A 20050-nucleotide genomic window follows, 5' to 3' on the forward strand; every position below is an offset into this window, starting at 1 on the left:
TTTCATAGAGAATTTTGATGTGTGCATGTGTGATTTTTTTTTTAATTTTTTCCTTGCCCCGTTCTCGAGATATTTGGAAAACTATAAAATCGATTTATTTTTGTGTTTGTGCTCAAACATCATATTTATTTATTATTTATGTTTATGCATCAACCCTAAAAATAACCCGTCCGTTTTGGTATGGAACACCCCATATGATTTACCTTTGATGTTTCTCATGCAAAATTATTCAATTATATTAGCACTGACTGGAAGATTTTCGGAATTTCTTACTTACTTGGCGAAGGTTAAGTGTTTAATTGCAAATGTGTACTTAATCGCCATCAATTTCAATTTAAATATGCCACTTTGAGAAAATTTAATTTTGTACGTGCACTTCCAATTTATGTTAAGAAATCATGACTTTAAATTTATTATTTATTCGGTAATCGTATTTTAGACTTCTTGGTTTTCCATTTGCAAGAATGAAAATTTTTTACAAGTCTTTCTGAAACGGCGATATCATATTTCTGGCGCTTGAATGATCATTTATAAATTCCTTTGGCAAATCAGTTTTTATTTAACGAGAGTTTCAGAGTTTAACGAAATTTCGTCTCAAATTTTCGTTTTGCGTTCCATATAGATAAATGAACGCAAACATTTTTTTTTTTTATGAATTTTTTGATGTGGCGAATTATTTAGCGGTATAAAGCTAAATATCACTGTTGAAAGGAAATTGTACATCTTTTTTTGTACAAAATGGTATGCTTAAAATTCCAATTCTTCTGCAGAATCTTCTGGGATTTAGCTCAGGGCTCGAATCGTAACAGTCGTGAACGAGCAATTCGTCAATATTTATCAACATTTGTCGTGGGCCATTCGTGCTATAGTTTGAGTTGATTATACATAGCCATAGCTATAAATTGGGATAAAATCTTTATTTATTTCAGAATCAAAAACAAGAACATCCGAGTTATTATTTTTTCTGTACAATAAATAAGCTAAGTAAATACGGTCGGTCTCTTCAAATTGACAACCCCATTTGCAACCGTATCTCAACCTTCAAATACATATATTACCTTAACAAGCAATAAATCTTAATTTGATAACGCAAACTCTTAATTTGATTCAGCAAACATTGATCCCTGTAATTAATTTCAGTTGCAGGTGTGTCTGCTGCCCATACATATCAGCACCCTAAAATCACACACATCAATCCTGCCCAACAACGCGTGAAGATTATTTAACCCTTAATTTTCCAGCCTCTGCAATCGACAACTTCACTTAGTAATTACTCGAATTTTCGTTTATGCTGACAAAAAAAGAGATTGTCATGGCTAATTGGTTGGTTAGACTAAATAGAGGAGGTTGAAAGCAAAATAAAGGGTTGAAGGTGACTTGCACGCTTTAGCGAAATAAATATTAATTGGGTTTGCCGAAAGCAGGGGCACACCACTGCAACATTTACTATATGCAAAATTACTATTAAATTTAAACTAATAAAATAAGACTGGTACAAAATCTTAATAAAATACAAATATAAACGTGTGTATGTACATCCATTAGACTACAATTTGGAAAAAAAAAAATTTTTTTTTTGGTCGAATTTAGAGGTCGTCTTTTACTTTAAGATGAGACTGTAAATGCCAAGCATATAACAAAAAAAATTAAAAGACAACACTTACGTTCTTCTTAAAACAAAAATTCATAACTGCCCTACTAAGATGTGTGCGGTGAAAATTTTTTCCAGTACGGTACATACGTACATATATGTAGGTAGGGCGGTACTTATGTATCTATGTATGGCTTGTTGTAACAAAGATATTAAACAAAGAAACTAAACAAATTTGGATAAACTCATACAAACGAATGAATTGACTAGCACGGGTACTTCAAGCACAAAAAGTTGTCTTTTAAAAAGCAAAGTGTATTTTCTAATGTCACCCAAACTTTTCCCTCTCAAGTGAATTCAAAATTACGAATGTTGGCAAATTTATATTTGAAAATAGTCGCCATGTGTAGGTTAAAGGCTTTGCTCCTTTTGATTATAAATAGCCTTTTCTTATTAATTGACAAAGGTGGAGTGTGAAAAATTTACTTATTTTTCGAAAAACGTAAGACAACAACTTAAATGCATATACACCAAATTTCTCGTTAGATTGATATATTAAAATTAAAATTTTGTTGGAAACCGCAATCAAAATTTTATCAATTCATGCAGTTGGTATCCAAAAGACGAACACATCTTGGCCATATTTGGGACGATCGGTTATCTTTTAGACTGAACATATTCCACTTATCAAAAACGTAAATTTTTAATTACATCTCTACATTATTAAACATGCGATATGATATATATGTATACAATTTGCTCATTGGATTCACAGAAAAAAACTTGCAAGTAAATGAATGATCCAACCTATCGAAACGTTCAGATTTTGGAGGTCATTTGAAAATTCGGAGGGTGCGGAATGTTTTGGCTTTCCTAAACCTAATGTTTGATGTATGTGCCGCGAAAAGTTTATTTTTACTATCACATAATACTTTCGGTGGAACTTAAGTCTTAATAAAAAATTAAATTTGGTTTAAAGCTTCAAATATTTCGAGCTTTTCGAGGTTTTATACTCTAGAGAATGTAACTATTCAAAAAATTTATTTTTCTAACTTAAATTACTGGCAATATTTTTGACCTAATATAATTAGCATTCATTTGTTAAAATTTCAATAAGACCCAACATCTTTTGGGAATTATATTTACATATATTTTTTATAATACATAGAGGCTTATATTAGAAGAAGGAAAATATTTTATGAATTTTCTTAACTTCATTCATTCATTTGTTTTGCAAATACCAATAACAGTGTAAGGAAAATCAAAAGTTTTGAAGTAACACAAAAAACGCCGAAACACGTGAACTTCATTTTGAGTCGTACGTTACGGGCCTTTATACCGCTTTTCTAGATCATTTAGGTCATTCATATTTTCATAAAAAAAAATTCAAATTTTAAAAAGGAAAAAATTAAACAAATTACAAGTTTTTTTTAATTTGCATTAAAGCCTGTTCCTTTGCCAGAAAATTAAGCTGCCAACGGTGAAAGTCATTGGATAAATTAACCACTTTTGAAACATTTAAAAAAAATGTTCAATATTTTTTTTTTATTTTTTTATGAAACAAGACCAGGAAATAATGTTCCTCATATGCCACATCGTACTTGGCTTTTCTTCGCAATGCAAATTTAAAATGAAAATAACTTGGTAAACTCACCTTATTTATAAAAACGGTATACATATCCGTAATCTACGACCCAAAACTAAGTTTACGTATCTCGGCGTTTTTTTTGTGTCATTTTAGCATCCCTACAGTGTTATAGGCAATTAAGCTTCAAATAAATAAAGACTTTAATGCTGAATGTTCAAAATTACTCACTGGGAAATCCCTTGCTGACTTGCCCACAACTAACTTCCTCGTTCTCCATAGTCTCTTACACAAATTACACTATATGCACATACATATGTATAAAACTGAAAGTTGGTATAGATAATACAAATATCATAAGGGAAAAACTAAGGGGGTGCACCGTTTTCTAGGATGAAATTTTTTCCCCCATAAAAAAATTGGACCACTCTAATGCACATACATAAATTTAAATGAGCCTATTTTTAACCACTTTTTGGAGCTCAACAGTCTCCAGCAACTTCTTAAGTAGCTACTTGGACTTTTACCCTTTTAATTCATCGCTTCCTTGACGGCTGAAGGCACTTGAATAAAAACCATTCATTTCCAATGTCATGTACAGCAGTTCAAATATCATCGTTTAAAGTACAAAACCGCGTATCGTCGTTGTGCAAAACCACGTAACTGACATTTGCTGCCAAAAATTGGATTTGCTCACACAAGCTCTTGGCTCAGTCCTTATCCATTCGTCGATTGCTTTATAAAAAAGATAAGCATTTTGAAATATGAGTGTTTTTACTCTCTAGAAAATAACCTCGCATACGCGGTTTTGCATTTTGTTGATACGCGGTTTTGTACTTTAAACGACGATATGTACTTGCATTTCAGGTATTTCATTTGATATTTGTATTTTTTGGTTAAACTTTTAACCTTCACTGCAAATTAATTTCACTATTATTTTCTTTCATCTCACTTGTTCTAAGCATGTTCAATGGTAATAAACCGAAATGTCACAAGTAATAAGTGCTTAGTCGCATTTAAAATACGTAATTAAATAAATCTGTCGTAAATGAAAGTGCTTGTTTTTTAAGCGAGTGGGAGGTATACTTGTATATACTTTTATATACACACGGATGATGAATTTCCGAGAAGCACGTAACTGAACTAACATCCATCGTCATGCAGTGAAAAGTGTGCAGGTATGTATGTGTGTGTGTGTGTGACTGGCATGTTTGCAGTGCTAAAAATTTAATCAACACCATTTGGTCACGTACTATTTTTATACATAATCTCGTAGGCGAGGTAAAAGGTAGTTGGTGCGGTTTTTTACCATTTTAAAAATATTTTCACGCATTGAGAGTTTCGCGTCAGGTGCAAGTCGTGTCTAAAATTTCTAGAATTGATACGGTAAAATGTGCACCCTTATTCCTATTTATTACATATCTTCAAAATAGATTCTAGGTCACCAGGAGCCAGTTGCATGGCAGGCCATATCTACGCTGCTATGGAGGTTAGCCTCCACCTTAGCCAACGCCTCAGTACTTTCCTGCTGGGAACGAATTCTGGGTGGCGCAAAAAGCTTCCTTAAAGTAGCTACTCATGCAGCATCTTCACTGCATTGTACTTGTTTCTGGCCCAAATTTTATTTTGGACATTAGCGTCGCAAAACAAGATCAAATCGACATTTTGGTTTATCCAATAATTCACAAGGCCGCATTCCGTGGACATGGCACCGATAAAGAGTCATATGGACAATGCACAAAGATAGCAAGAAAGTTTTTTCAAGCATAGTTGCACAGAACGTTGGAGTCCCCGCCCGAACTGATTCTACCTTTGCTCACCGGCGCTTGGCTGGAAACCCTGTTTTGGAGACGCCATATAGTTCCACTCGCACTCTCGACATCATAGTAACATCCTTTTGAGTGATATCGTCACCTTTCGAGTGAACATTGGTGCAGGTAGAATGGGGCAAAGGCAGCAGAAGGTTGCCTCTCCCCCAGCGAATTTCCGTATTCTTGCATCCCATAGGGGACCACTAGTTTGCATGGGAATAACCTCCGTATCTTGGTATATGCAGAGGCAGGAGGACTACTGTCAGCCGCACAACATGCTTTCTCTGCTGCTAAATGGAAGCCAAACATATGCCTTCACCTAACGATCGATTAATAATTACTGCTTCCCGACACATGTCCCGTTCCGACTTGGAAGAAAAGTGAAGATCTAAAATCACTTATCTATCCTCTGGGATGCGCTCGTTCGTTTTAACGCTATTCCGGTCACTCGCATTAGGGGATTTTAGTCATATTCTACGACAAGAATGGCTAACTGCGGGTATGTTCTGAAATCTGAACCGGTAATTAGTTGAAATACCTAATTTTAAGGAGTTTTTTTTTGTTCTTAGAAATCAATGCAAATGACCGTAATAATCACAAATAATAATCGGGCAACGGCATTAAAGCCACGGCAAACATACACTGAGGGAAATAATGCATAGTAAAAATAAATAATTTATATTTGATTATCGTTTAAAAATGTTCGTATTTAAAAATAATATTTTCATACCAAATTTTACCATGCACGTATTTAAATGTCCACATCTAAGTATCTAAAGTCATTTAATTGGTTCCAGTAAAATGCCGCAAAAACATATATTTGAAACTAACCACAATGTCAGAAAGGAAGATACCTGTTCCATAATTAGTAAGAAAACTTGATCAAAATCTCAAATAAATTTTAATTTTATAGTGTACACCAATTCGTTACGTAGTTTCTCTCAGCTCAGCCATCAAAACCAACTAATCTCTAACAAGTATAAAAAAACAAGTTAAATAACACTCTAAAATACAAAAACAAACTTAAAAGTATAAAAACTCTAGCCAACAGACGTGCTTTTAGGGAACGTATTCAACTAAAGGAAAATAACAGAAATAAGCAACATAAAATTGAGTGCAAATCGTGGTTTTACAACCCTTACTTCCCTTCGTCATTTATTGTTATTTGTTTTTTTTTTATAAATATATATAATTTTTTAGCAGAGTGCAAGAAGAAAATGGCACCCCAAGGCATAGTTGATGGCAGTGAAGGGTTTGAGATTTATGTGAACAACAGCAGATTTGCAAATGAACGAAAGAAAGCTTGCAAATATGTACGTAAATATGTTGCTAACGACAGCGAGACCTATGAGTAATTGAGGTTATTATAATTTAAGACACTTGTGGAAAAGCTTAAAGTACATAATAGAGGCAACACATAGCAGTATCACAGCAAGCAACAACTGGGTTACGTATACGCCGTTGGTACCGTACCGATGGCGGTTATTAAAACTTTTTACTATTTGTTATTAAAATTAAATATTTGATGCACAATAACTTTACAATGATTAGTCTCAAAAATCTACTAAATATAATTTAATTTAAATGACGTACATCAAATTTGTAATCAACTTATTTTCAAATAGCACAAATACTTAATTGAAGAAGGCACTTCATATATTTAATTCTCACATTTAATATTTATACCATAAACGACTACTTACCCTCACCACTTTCATTCACTGCAGTTGCTGTCATTCAAAAATAACAAACACTAACTCAGCTATACCGCAATAGCACACTTTCAAACGACATGCAATTATATTTATCTTATGAAATAAAATTAAATAAGAAAATTCACAAGCGCATTTACGAGCATAGCTATTGCATGTCAGCACATTATAGTTCATATGGAAAAAAAAGTTATCAGCATTAGTGAGACAAGTGCAGTGCAAGTTTCGATGTGCAGCGTGAGCACTTAAGGCTGAGAAAAAAAACAATATTTGTCTACATGTTCGCTTCGAAGACATTTTCCAATTTATTTTGTGTCTACGCAAAAAACATTGAAGACATTTGACAAAATAGTTTGGCGTTTTTCGCTTGTGTATGCATTACATACATACGCTGCACAAATATATGTATGTACATGCAAGCTCAACTATAAATATGTATATGGAAAATTATTTTGCGCATAACCGATGGGCAAAATCATTGGAAAATATTGTTCAATGAATGGCAGGCGGATTTTCTTTGCATTGGTTGAGCTTCGAATGCTGACTATGGTAGAACGATATATTACCGTAGATATATTATGTTATCAAATATTTTCTCAAAAGACACAAACATCCATCGCACTTGCGCTTGACTTTAATTTTAAGATTATTTGAATCAGCTTTGTCAGAAATCAGCATGGAAAAGAAAATTTTTGGAAGATTTTTGATATTCAATAGCTTGGGTTTTCCAGAGACCACAACTGCACAACTGCTTCATAGTATCACCCAAAGTTTAATTTTTTTCTAAGACCCCGTTCACATGACATGCATTCAACGCGTGTTTTTATAAGGCGAGCTTGCAACTGCACGCATTTTCTTGCAAGTTGTACAAGGTGTCCTATGTGAAGTGCCCTCATGTGAACGGGGTCTAAAGGTACATAGTTTTTATAAGTTTGTTTCAAATCTTTCGCCTTTGCTTTCGATAGTGTTATGGTTATACTGCCCTGGATGTAAGAAGATCCAAAGTTTATAAATAGACTTCCATTACCGACGTTAAATATATCGGTGAGTTCATCAAACACCTTGTGCCTAAAGGTGTGATACAACATTAAAGGTTGTAGGAGAAAATTTTATAAAAATTTCACTTCAGCCGCTAATTGAGCTATGCTTATTTCATTTATTCGGAAAATATTGTATTTACCGAAAAACTTATGTTATTTTTTAGCCCTGGCCCAAGGCACTGCCACGGGGCTTAAATCTTGGGAACAAGCAGTTTTAGGGAGCACTGTGTATGGGAGCAATTTTAGTGTTTTTCTCGGAATGAAATTTTCTCTCTGAAAATGTTTTCATTTTTACTCCAAATCGACACAAGGTCTATTCATCTGTTTTTCGTATCATGAAGGGGTATTCATTTTACCCCTATCAATCGTTGTGACAATACTGTGCGCTTCCTAAAAAACACTCCACCTCATGGTCAGCCGTTGAGATTAATAATGCTATGAGTTTCGGTTGAGCATTGCCAAACATCCATTTCCTCGGCACCAGATAGATTTCTTGTATCCAAATATTTAACTTATACCCAAAAAAAAATTTTTTTTTGATACCTGTCAGATTCTTAAATATCAATCCATAGATAAATACATAAACAAGTTATTCCAACCTCCACGCTGTTAAGTATCCTAATGATAAGGGATTCCGATTAATGGTGATAAGTCTCTATAACCCCATGTTATTAGGCTTCTCAACTTTCCCGGTGATTTTGCTTGTAAGCAAACAATTCTTTTTTTTTATCCCATAAACCTTCAAAACTGTTCAAAAACATTTTTTTTTTAAATGTTATATAGTTTCTAAATAACCACCAATAGGGAAAGAGAGAGAGAGAGAGATATGTTTAAGGACTGGTATGTATACGTGTACACTCTCCATCTGTCGTACACTTTGATATCACAATACATATATTGTAAGTACAAATTTTAATCTAAAATTCAAATTAAATTAATCAGTTGCAACATATTTCATTGCACACTTATCACACATGAAATAATTTAATATGTTTATACTTAGATATTTCTTTATTATTTTACTTAAATGTGGTTTCAAATCACAAGTCTATGTTTAACCACTCGAGCGTACGTAACAAGTAATTTATATCAGTCCGAATCGATTACTTTTGTACTTGAGAGTCAAGTGAACATATTTACATGCGACTTTGCTTCAACTTACTTAAATATATACATACCTAATAGCTAAACTTAAGCCAAGAATTTATTAAGTTTTTGAAGTGAAAGTTCCTTAGCGGCGGTGGTTGGGGAAATGTTTGGGGCTGTGTATGCGACATATCTTTAAACGCGATGCCTTAATTTTTTAATTTAAAATTTTTATTCGTTCGTAGTACTCCTCAAAAATTAAACACACTGCAACTATTCCCATTCGTCACTTCGTTTTATAACTTGGAAATATGATTATGGTCCGTGAAGTGCATCTACGGATATGAGCTGATTCTATGTGACTCTGGGAATGCTTTTTAATTTAATATATGTAAATATGCATTATGCCAAAGCAACGTCCAAAGTCATGGCAATTAGAGTATAATTTTTTTACTTTTATTAAAAATTCCACCTTCCTTCTGTATGCGAGATTTTGCATGCCTTAGTCACTTATTATTCACTAATTTACACACACACGCAATGCAATCCAAAGACTTTTGCCTAATGTTATATTCATATGCAACATGAGGTACCAACAAAATGAACAATTAGTTTGAACACTCCTTTCTGATGTAATGTACGTGAAAGCTTGCGTGTTAAAACTTAAACCATTTTATTAAAAATTTCGCTTTAATAAACCTTTAACAGGTGAGGTGTTTGCATTAAATTAAAAGTTACTCATACAACGTTGCGTGACTTTCAGTCGAATGCTTGGGATTTACTTAATTTATTCAATTACGTTATTTGCGAACACTAATTGCGCTTAAATTAGAGACAAAATATAAACTAAAGCTAAAAATTGTATATTAACTGAAATTATACTGTAAACAAGTACAATACCGAATATGTTTACTGGAACAATAACAGAGAGGCAGCTAAAATTAAAACCAAAACTTTAACTAAAACTAAAAAATCGCCATAAAATGAAAATTATTTATTTCCATTTTAGCGTAAACCGAAATTAATATAGCAAATATAAACATAATAAGCCCTTTCGCTTATAAAATTAAATTTTTACTAGTATTTTAAACTTGTCATAAAACAAACTAATTTTGAAAATAGGCTGATGCCTGATGAGAAAATCTTTGAGCTTTTTCTTCTGGACTGTTTACTATGGGGATCTTAAAATCACCATTAAAATTCAGACCAATATTTTCATTGGTTTATGGATAGTAAGCACGGTTTTAAAATGTCTGTAGCTTCGCTAGATAATCCAGGCAAATGGCATATCTCTTGTCTAAGATCACTTCCATCTTTCAGATTTAATTTTAGACCTCCAAGCAATTAATAACAAAAGCAAAGAGCAGTTGCAACCGGATCTCAATAGATTGAAATTTTATTTGCGAAGAACATTCTTAAATATAGATCACTGCTTTACTCGAAAAACAAATCACAAGCAGTTCGATGACGACCTTAATGTTGATCTTAGAATATGCAGATTCAGTGCTGATTGTATTACTTGTCTACTTGCATCATTTTGAATGCATTTCAGTGCCGATTTTCTTAAGTGCGAGCATACTTTTGTTTTCAATAGATTTATTTTCTTCACAATTCGAAATAATCAATGTCACGTATACGCCCCGTTGCACTTAGTACTGTTTGCCTACAACCACTTCTAAAACATACAAATTTACTTAGTTGTAACACATCCTTAAGCACCACCTTGCACAATGCGGAGAGCATATTTTTCCCCGAGTAAAATTCAAACTAACAAAGGAACGTGCCCTCTGAGTGAACTTACCGATTATGGGTGTTATTTGCACGCACAAACACAGTCACACATTTACAACCATACAAATGAGAGTAGATATGTATGTCCGTGTGTCGTCCATATGTATGTGCGTGCATGCCTATGCACTTGGCCAGCCGACATTGTGCATTTGCATAAGTACTTATGAATGCGCACTTACATGCATATTGCATGACATTGAAAAAGAAATTCAACAATTTTTGAACATCGCCGCCGCCACGTTCAAGGGCGCCTTGACAAGGCATTGAAAATTATTTGCAAGTGAATGCTTGTTAGTGAAGGAGAAAAATGCAGTGGCGGTGGTCGGGTATTATAACATTTTGGTAAGTGTCACTATGAATGTGTAAGCGTGCTTGTATGCCTGTTGGCGCGTAGCTGAGTTTTATCGATTCGCCGCGGGGGTACAAATTACACTGCACTAATTTCTTCCACGCCATTGATTGCGGAAATGCGTGGAAGTGGCAGTAGCATGTCGGCGCGTCGGTGCAGGCGCTAAAATGCACTAGTTGTCAGCGGCTGCTGCGAATGGCAAGCGGCATTGCTGCGTGGTGGTCATAAAAGAGTGGAGTGAGTGCTGCATAAATTATTGCCTTTTGGAGGCGGGTGGTGGAAACATTTTTTTTTTTGTTTTTTAATTTATGCGCGAATCGTTATTGTATTTTTTAAAGGTTGCATTTAATTACAATTGCATTTAGCATTTTCTCCGTTTTATTTATTCGTTTTGAAAGCAGGTGCTTAAAAAAAATAAAATATTAAATTGCATTTTTATAGCATTTCAATCAATTAGATTACAGATATCATTGGTATTTCTGTTTCTTTTTATTATGTCCGTTGAAAAGTACACAAAACACTCTTTTTTTGCTGCAAAAACTAATTTGCTTTTTTTTACAATTATGTACTTGAATTTTTTTATTGGAAATAATTATTTTCATCATTTAAATTGATTTTAAATAAACTAATTATGATGATGTTATAATAAAAAAAGTTCACCAAATCCTCGCCTGAAAAAAAGCAGTCATGGAAATTATATCTCCATTCAAAGTACGTATGTAGGTCAACAGCTGCTGTACATTTATTTAATTACACAATCTTTATATCCACCTGATGTTCAAGTGCAATTAAATAAGCTGTAATTAATGACGACTGAACATTTGACACTGTGTTAAGTGGTTATGTGAAAGCCACCAAGCAATGCTGTGGCAATGCGCAATTTTCGAATTTGTTTAAATCTCTATGGAAGCTTTGCAAGAATATCTGCAACATTCGATTGAGGGCTTTAATTTGTGGTGTTTTTTGTTTTTAATTTAAAAATTACTTCTTCGTTAAATTAATATAGAAACGACATATAACACTGGTTCGTTCCTCAGAAGAATTTCAAATTTGCATTACTCAAAAGCAGAACCGTAGAGAGAAAATCCGAGCTTGAGGAGAAGAAATATAGGGACCTCCCTATTACAATTTTAGCTGAAACCATTGAGTAACAATGAACTTAATTATTTCTCGGAAAAAAAATTAATTAGAAAGAACTTATTTTTTCGCAATGCTGCAGTTTTCTTAAGGAAAATGCTTAATAAATAAGTTACCTAAGTTTCAAAAGTCAATATTTATATTAATAATAATATAATATTTTAATAGTTGGAATACAAAAAAAAAATATATATATGTATATGAAGTGCTAGGTTGTTTGTCGGACTGAACATGTTTTCCTTATCAAGCTTAGTAATTTTATTATAAAATCTCAAAAAACGTAAATTTTGAATTAGTTTTCTTTATTATTAAAATTTGCTAGATGCACTTTACTTCACGAACCGTAACAGTTACCATCTTTATAATAACAAGTAAAAAAGTCTAAGTTCGGGCGGAGCCGAACATTAAATACCCGGCGCAAGTATTAAATATATGTTTTTTCACCCAGGTGTATCAATTTTGAGTAAATTAGCGTCCTTCAATTTCGAAATATTGAAGTTTCAAGCATTTCTTAAATTTACCCTTATATGAGAATCGGCCGTTATTTTAGTCCGATTTCAATAATTTTCAACGTATTGCTTACACGTGGCAAGTACAATAACCATACCGAGTTTGGTACAAATTGGTAGAACGGTTACCGATATACTTATATGTGATCATAAGTGGGCGGTGCCACGCCCATTTTCCAAAATTTTACCATAAAAGAATTGTTGCAAGCATCAATTTTGAATAAATTAGCTTCAATATTTAATGATTTATCGAAGATTTTGTATTTCTCTAAATTACCGTTATATGGGATGTGGGCGTGGTTATTGTCCGATTTTAACAAGTTTCGGTGGTTTTTTATGCTGTACCAAGGCCAACAACTGTGCCAAGTTTGGAAGAAATTGGTGCAGCGGTTACCAAGATATACACATGTAACCATAAGTGGGCTACGCCCATTTTCCAAAAATTTGTAATATTCTTATTTTTCGTCTAAAAATTATTGTAAATATCAATTTTGAGTGAATTATCTTCAGTAGTTACTAAAATATCGCAGTTTTCGTATTTCTGTAAATTACCGTTATATAGGAAGTGGGCGTGGTTAAAGTCCGATTTCGCCCATTTTCAATACCAACCTACCTTGGATTAAGGGAAACCTACATACCAAATTTCGTTGAAATATCTCAATTTTTGCTCGAGTTATCGTGTACACGGACAGACGGACAGACGGACGGACAGACAGACATGGCTTAATCGATTTCTTTTTTCATCCTGATCATTTATGTATACATTTGTCTATATCTATCTCGATTCGTTTTGGCTGTTACAAACAACCGTTATGTGAACAAAATTAATATACCCTTGTGCACAAGTGCGCTCGGGTATAAAAATCATAATTTAACAGGTCTATTCTGCACGTTACCGAAGATTTTGTAACCGGAAAATTTTATTACCAAAAAATGTTACCAGTTCTTGTCTCCGCGATTCTAGGAACGTTGGTAATGCAGTGAAAATATTCAGCAATTCAGCTATGAAGAATTGTGCAAATTCTGGCATTGCATATTTCACGGGGCAATACTTTGTTACCAGCTTATGAGATGGTAACAAAATTTACCGGTTACAAGAATGCGAAAAAGGTTTAAAAATTGACAGGAACTTTATTTACCGGTTACAAACTTTTTATTACCAGCGCAGAATAGACCTGTAAGTGTAAAAAATTGATTTCTATATTTTCGATATAATTATCCGTTTTTTTATGATTTTTATTTTTTCCATCACAAATAATCATTTTTTGTATTCTTACTTTTTGAATATTGCAAAATATTATTTTAAATTTTTTTTTTCGTTATTAAACATTAAAAATTATCGATAAAAGTCACAAAAAATGATGATGGTGGTACAACTACTTCCTAGAAATGTTTGTCTTTTTTCTCCAAGAAGTGAACTCGTATTTACAAGTAAACTGCGATTTATAATTTCGTTCCGGTTCCTGTTCTCATTTAGTCTTTCAGTACCAGGGTGGCCAACCTTTACTCGAAGTGCATATACTTTCTTAAGTTTTTAAAAATTAAATGAAAGGTAAAGTTGTGTGATTCGTGTTAACGATAAACATACACATATCCTGGCTTTAATGTTTTTTCACCAATTTTTCTAATACACTACAAAAATACTTGTTTCAATTTCAATTTCAATGCTTTATCTAGTCAACATTTGACTACTTTTTTACATTATCCTTTCACTTATACACTATACGTTTTTTTTCGTGTTTACAAACTAGTTAAAATTAAAAACTGTAAAATTTACTATTTGTAAAACTATGACCTCGATCTCACATATCTTTTCAAATAAAATTTCGTTAAATTCAAACATTTTGATTGATGTTTGATACTGCTTTTATTGAGCAACAGTTTTGAAGTAGGTTAAGTTAGGTTAGGTTAGAGTGGCTGCCCACGCGCAGAGCCCGTTGTGATACCACTGGCCGAAGCCATTTGTTTCTTTCCCTCCCTTGGTAATTGAACCTCCGAGTGCGTTTTACATGGCACAAAAAACTCGAGGACATCCTTCGAGTTCAAGTCGGCTAAACAATCTAGTACTTGTTGATGAATTTGTTGCGCGTGTTGGACAGGGCGGCAGAAATAATGTTCGATGCTCTTTGATTTTATGCTCTCCACCTCTTCCTCGTCTCTGCAACTGCGACAAAAATTGTTGGTGGGGTATCGTACCCTTTTTCCATGTGTGCCCATCAGGCAGTGTCCAGTGATTACCTTGATTCTGAGCAGAATTGACTTTAGATATTTCCAGCCCTCTCCTTGCCAGCTCGCCCGCTAGGCAATTGCAAAGAATATCCCTGTGTCCAGGGACAATACAACAGTCAAGGAGCATTTTGATGCCAGCAGGTTCAGAGTCTTCCTGCATTCTATGGCTACTGTGGACGTTGTTCTGTTAGATTTGAGAGATTTGATAGCAGCCTAGCTGTCAGAATAGATAGCAATAGACCGTCCTGGAGGGACGGATGTTATGAGCCGCCAAGCCGCTTCTATTATGGTATTTAGCTCGGGTTGAAAAAACGTTACATTAATCCGGTAAACGAAAACTTATGTCTAACGGGAGTTTATCAGAGTAAATCCCGCTACAGACTCTTTTTGTTAAGCATGGAACTATATGTATATATAGCCGTAGACCCCTTGCCATTCGTTCCTCTCTGGGACTCTTTTAGAGAATTTGTTGTCTAAACATAGTAGAGGAGTGGTATAATCTAACTGTCGTAGATTATCCAGTACTTTTGCGTGTCCGAATCTTAGGTATCTCCACGGCTGGGTCGTATTTAATCTGGGCGCACTGCAGGCGGCCCAAAATATGCCGTAGGTATCCTAAGATGGAAGATTTAACATTATTTCCGGAGATTTGGTGGATGTAGTGGGCACTCTACACTCATTCCACCTTGGCTCTGGACAAAGTGTGGTTTAGCCCAGACCACCCATACGGTGACCCCGTAGAATAGGATCGGTCTTATTTCAGTTGTTTACATCCAGTGTACTATAGGTGGTTTAATTCCCCATTTTTTGCCTATAGCCGTCTTAGGCCGAGGCCATGCAATTGGTGGAAAAGCGGCGAGCTGCTTTAAATTGAAAAATATAAAATACTATTGAAGTAGCCACGAATGAGCGGCATTTCTGTATGGCGCCGCTCAGCCGCTCGCCGCTTTGCCGCTCACTGCGCGCCCACGACCTTACAGGCATACAGGGCGGTATTGGGCTTCCTGAAGCGGTATTCAATGTTTCACCTTCAGTCAAGTTCCTTGTCTAAAATAACTGCAAGGTATTTAGCCTCAGTTAAGAGCGTAAGTATATGATACATTTTTTCCTGCTTTTATTTTTAAATTTCAACCGACTAAAAAAAGGAGGAGGTTATAAATTCGTCGGAATAAATAAAGGTCAGCATTAATATCACCGATGACAGTTAAGTCTTACGTGTACTTTTATATCACAATCTCATTTTTTGTGAAAAATGCAGATAGAGGGTATTGAATATAAGGTATGAGGTATGTAGAGTATGTTCGGTATGGTAATTGTACTTGCCACGTGTAAGCAAAACGTTGAAAATTATTGAAATCGGACTAAAATAACGGCCGCTTCTCATATAACGGTAAATTTCAGAAATGCTTGAAACTTCAATATTTCGAAATTGAAGGACGCTAATTTGCTCAAAATTGATACACCCCGGCTTACCATCTAGCGGAAGGTTTCGGAAAGGTGAAAAAACATATATTTAATACTTGCGCCGGGTATTTAATGTTCGGCTTCGCCCGAACTTAGACTTTCTTACTTGTTTAAACTATAATTTTATTTATTACATTCTGAAAGCATTTCCTATGAAATTAAAAATCTTTAGTAAAACTGTATGTTGAGTTAAAATCCAATAAATGCTAAAACCAACTAAAAACTTATGATATTTACACATTTTTTTATACTTACAATATGTGTCTGTCGTTAGACGATCGATGGTGTCTTGTTTCAATTTTGAACTCTTTTTACCCATTGTGGCGGCGGTGCAGCTGACGGTTTAGATTCACAACACGGAGTTCGCTTAACGTCGGGTTATATAGAAGACCCTTCGACTTTATAAAATAGGTATAATTTTTCGGAAGAGTTAAATATTAACTCCGAACTTTTGATAAATTTCTGTTATTTCTTTTATATATTCGTTGTTTTTATGCGCTCAAGAATTTTAATATGAAATATTCAATTAGGGAAGATACTAGGGGTTTGATAGTTTCTACGTAACATTTGTCATAATTGCTCAAACATCTTAAGCGTTGCACTGGCTGGAGATCTGAAAAATTAAGAAAGAAAAATGAAGAGTTAGCAATTTAGTTAAATATATTATAGTTAGTTAAATAAAATCACTTGGCATTTATAAAATAACTTCGCATACTAGCTCATAAATATAAGAATTACATAAAAATATTTTCATTTAAACGCGAGCATAAATATTTGACTGCTTCGAATTCTAACATTACCCAATAGCCTTAGAAACTAAATATTTTAGAAGCCCGCTGCAGCCTCTGTTTAAAGCATTGCTTAGTTTAGCTACGTAAATTTTTGGATACTTCAACATCAGTTAACTTCATCAATAATCAGATACGCCTTTTTGGAGCTTCAAAATATAATACTTTCTCATAAAGCTTAAACAGTCACAGATTGGTCAAGTCTGGCAGGTCATTGTCAGTTGTGTTAAGTTTTGTTTATACGAACGAACCGAATACTTTGAAAGCCTTAGATGGCAACGCTGTGCGAACCATTGCAGAGATACGGCCCCCATTTCGTGAAAAAATTATCCAAAATTGGATTTTCGGAATATCACTGCAGGGAGTGACGTTAGCTTAAACCTAACTTTAGTCTGCTTATGCAAACACTAATGCTAGCTGTTAACTGCATATTTTGTTCGAAAAAAGCAACAAAAAAAAGTTTGGGCGATAACCGCAAAAAGGTCAGACCTGGATATCTCTGCATTACATGTCAACTAACTTGTAACTAACTACTTTTGGACATAAAATGTAAATAAAAAGAAACATTTTGTTAATTTTAATTTGTATTTTTTACATTTTAATTCTTTATTATTTTTTTCTGCATTTCTATATTTGAATTCTGTTAGAAATAACATCAAAATGATAATATAAAATTTAGAACTTCTTTCTACTTGTCCTGAATTCCAAAAATAATTTGTGAAGTGCAGAAAAAAAATTTATTGAAAGTAGTTTTTTTTGAGGATTTTTAAATAGAACCTTGTAAAGAAAACAAACTCCCGATTGCGTCTACATAACTCTGCACGACTTTACAACAACAAAAAAAAATAAAATTTTAGCGTTAAACGTGAAAATTGCCAAAAGATGTCAAAAACATATATAAATATAATGTAAATATTCGCAAAGACTCAAAAAAAAACGAAAAATCTCTTAATATTTTTTTTTTTTATGAATGCCTAATAAAAACAGTCCTCCAATGCTCTATTTATTTTTTACAAATTAAAATTTGTTTTTCGAAGAAAGCGGCATAGCATTTTAGCCACTTTTTTAAGAGCTCTGAAGACAAAAAAAATCAGTGTGGATTTGAGAGAGATTATAGCCACTCAAAGTTTCCCTCAACAAATAACGCTTACAAGAAAAAAAGTTTCGAAAGTTCAAAATTTTCTCGGATTTTGGAACTTTATTTTTTAAATATTTCAAAAAATATTATATTTACAAAAATGGTTCTGATCTCGTTTTAAAGGTGATATTTGTAAAAAAATTTATTTAAAAAAATTTAAAACTTAAAAAAAATTTTCATTAAAAAAAGCGTAAAAACAAAAATATATATAAATTTTTGGGTATTTATTTGTATACAATACCTCTAGATCTTACAAGATCCTAAAAACTTCCAAAAGGTGAAATTGTAAAATTTGAAATTTTTTTTGTTAAAAAAATTATTTTTTTTACCGTTAGTAGGACTTTGTTATGTAATAAAAGAAAAGTTTTTGCCAAAATTCATACAAATTTAAGATGGTCGATCCAGCCTTGATCGATTTTACGTGGATCGGTTGATACAGTGTATACTTTTTAATAACGAAAAAACGGTAAGAAATTAAATTGCTTGACATAATTATGCGCGATAGCACAAAACAAAATGTAACAAAATAAAATACATACTTAAGTATATAAACAGTAAATAAAATTAAATATGTAATACAGTTATAAAAATTGCCCGGACCGTGTATTGAGCCCATGTCCTACCGAGTTGTAGTACACAGCTCTGGTCACTCAGCTACCACGGCGACAAACTCACTTGCTCTGTAAGCTTACTTGTTTGCTTCATTTATTTTTACTTCGCAATTGACAACAGCTGACCGTTTTGTTCAGTCTTGTTATCGAAAATGCCTCTGTTTGAGAACTACTAGCAGCAAGCAGAAGACAATTTTACTTCGACTGGTACTTTAGTAAAATCAGTATCTCGGAAACAAGTACGGATCGTTTCTGTGAGCTGGCTAAAGAAACGGCAGAACATATTCTCTGAGAATGTTTTTCCAACGCTACACGCAATCCCGCTCACCTAAGTGACATTATACTGAGTCGAATTGGAATTTTAAATTAAATATCCGGTAAAGTTCTGAGATAAGAATAATTCCCCTATTGAATGAATGTACAATAGGCCACATCAGAGTATCCGTTATGTAATTCAAACAATTCCAAACTATTTTTCTATTTCAAACAAAATAACTACTGAATAGCTTTAAAGCTTAGTTAAGCTAAGTACAATAAATATCTCCTTGTTTCAGAATTTCTAGAATAATTTTTAAGAGTTATGTACATTTAATTTTAGGTACATACAAACATCCATACATATGTAGCTTTTAGGGAACACAAATAAAAAATCGTAACGATTTCATTCTTGTATCCCAATGCTATCGGTATTTTCTTTTTTATAGCCACCCTAATTGTTATTACTACAAATTTTATCTCCACTCCTGCTCACTCCCGCATTCCATTTGATTCTTATTCTTCCGTTCGCTTTAACTGTAAGCAGCTTTATGCACACTTTAATTTGGCTAATGCAGCTGCCAAGTATATGAACTTACCTAAATACATTTTTTAAATACACATTAACACCCACGCTCTCTGATATGTACGCACACACAGACACACACACACACACACACACTCTAAAGTGCATATGAAATACTGCAACCACATATGCTCGTTTTTGTAGCATTCATGTGCCAAGTTGCTTGAAAGCTCGTGAATGCATATGTATGTATGTATGTATGTAGGTAAGTGTTTGTGTTCATTTGTGTCGCCAACAGCTGCACTTGAAATCCTTCGCTTTTGTCTTCGCACTTTCTTTCGTCGGTTCCAGCTTTTTTCAACTATCTGCGAGTATTTTGTTATTATCTTTTTTGTTTTTTAATTTTTCTTCAACTTGTTTACGTTTTG

The 20050-nt window shown here is 33.6% G+C and overlaps 1 protein-coding gene across 1 annotated transcript in view; it reads right to left on the reverse strand.

Moving 5' to 3' along the window:
• LOC118733520 (frequenin-1) overlaps positions 1–16860 on the reverse strand; it is a 69294-nt gene extending 52434 nt beyond the window's left edge. The window contains exon 1 of the mRNA XM_036462936.1: positions 16560–16860. Within this exon, the coding sequence (XP_036318829.1) occupies positions 16560–16623 (64 nt within the window). The 5' untranslated portion in view covers positions 16624–16860. The remainder of the gene's footprint in view (positions 1–16559) is intronic.
• Between the last annotated feature and the right edge of the window lie 3190 nt (positions 16861–20050).

The sequence above is a fragment of the Rhagoletis pomonella genome, unplaced genomic scaffold, assembly GCF_013731165.1.
Source record: "Rhagoletis pomonella isolate Grant_MI unplaced genomic scaffold, Rhpom_1.0 Rhpom_scaffold_00002, whole genome shotgun sequence".
In the NCBI taxonomy this organism is placed as follows: domain Eukaryota; kingdom Metazoa; phylum Arthropoda; class Insecta; order Diptera; family Tephritidae; genus Rhagoletis; species Rhagoletis pomonella.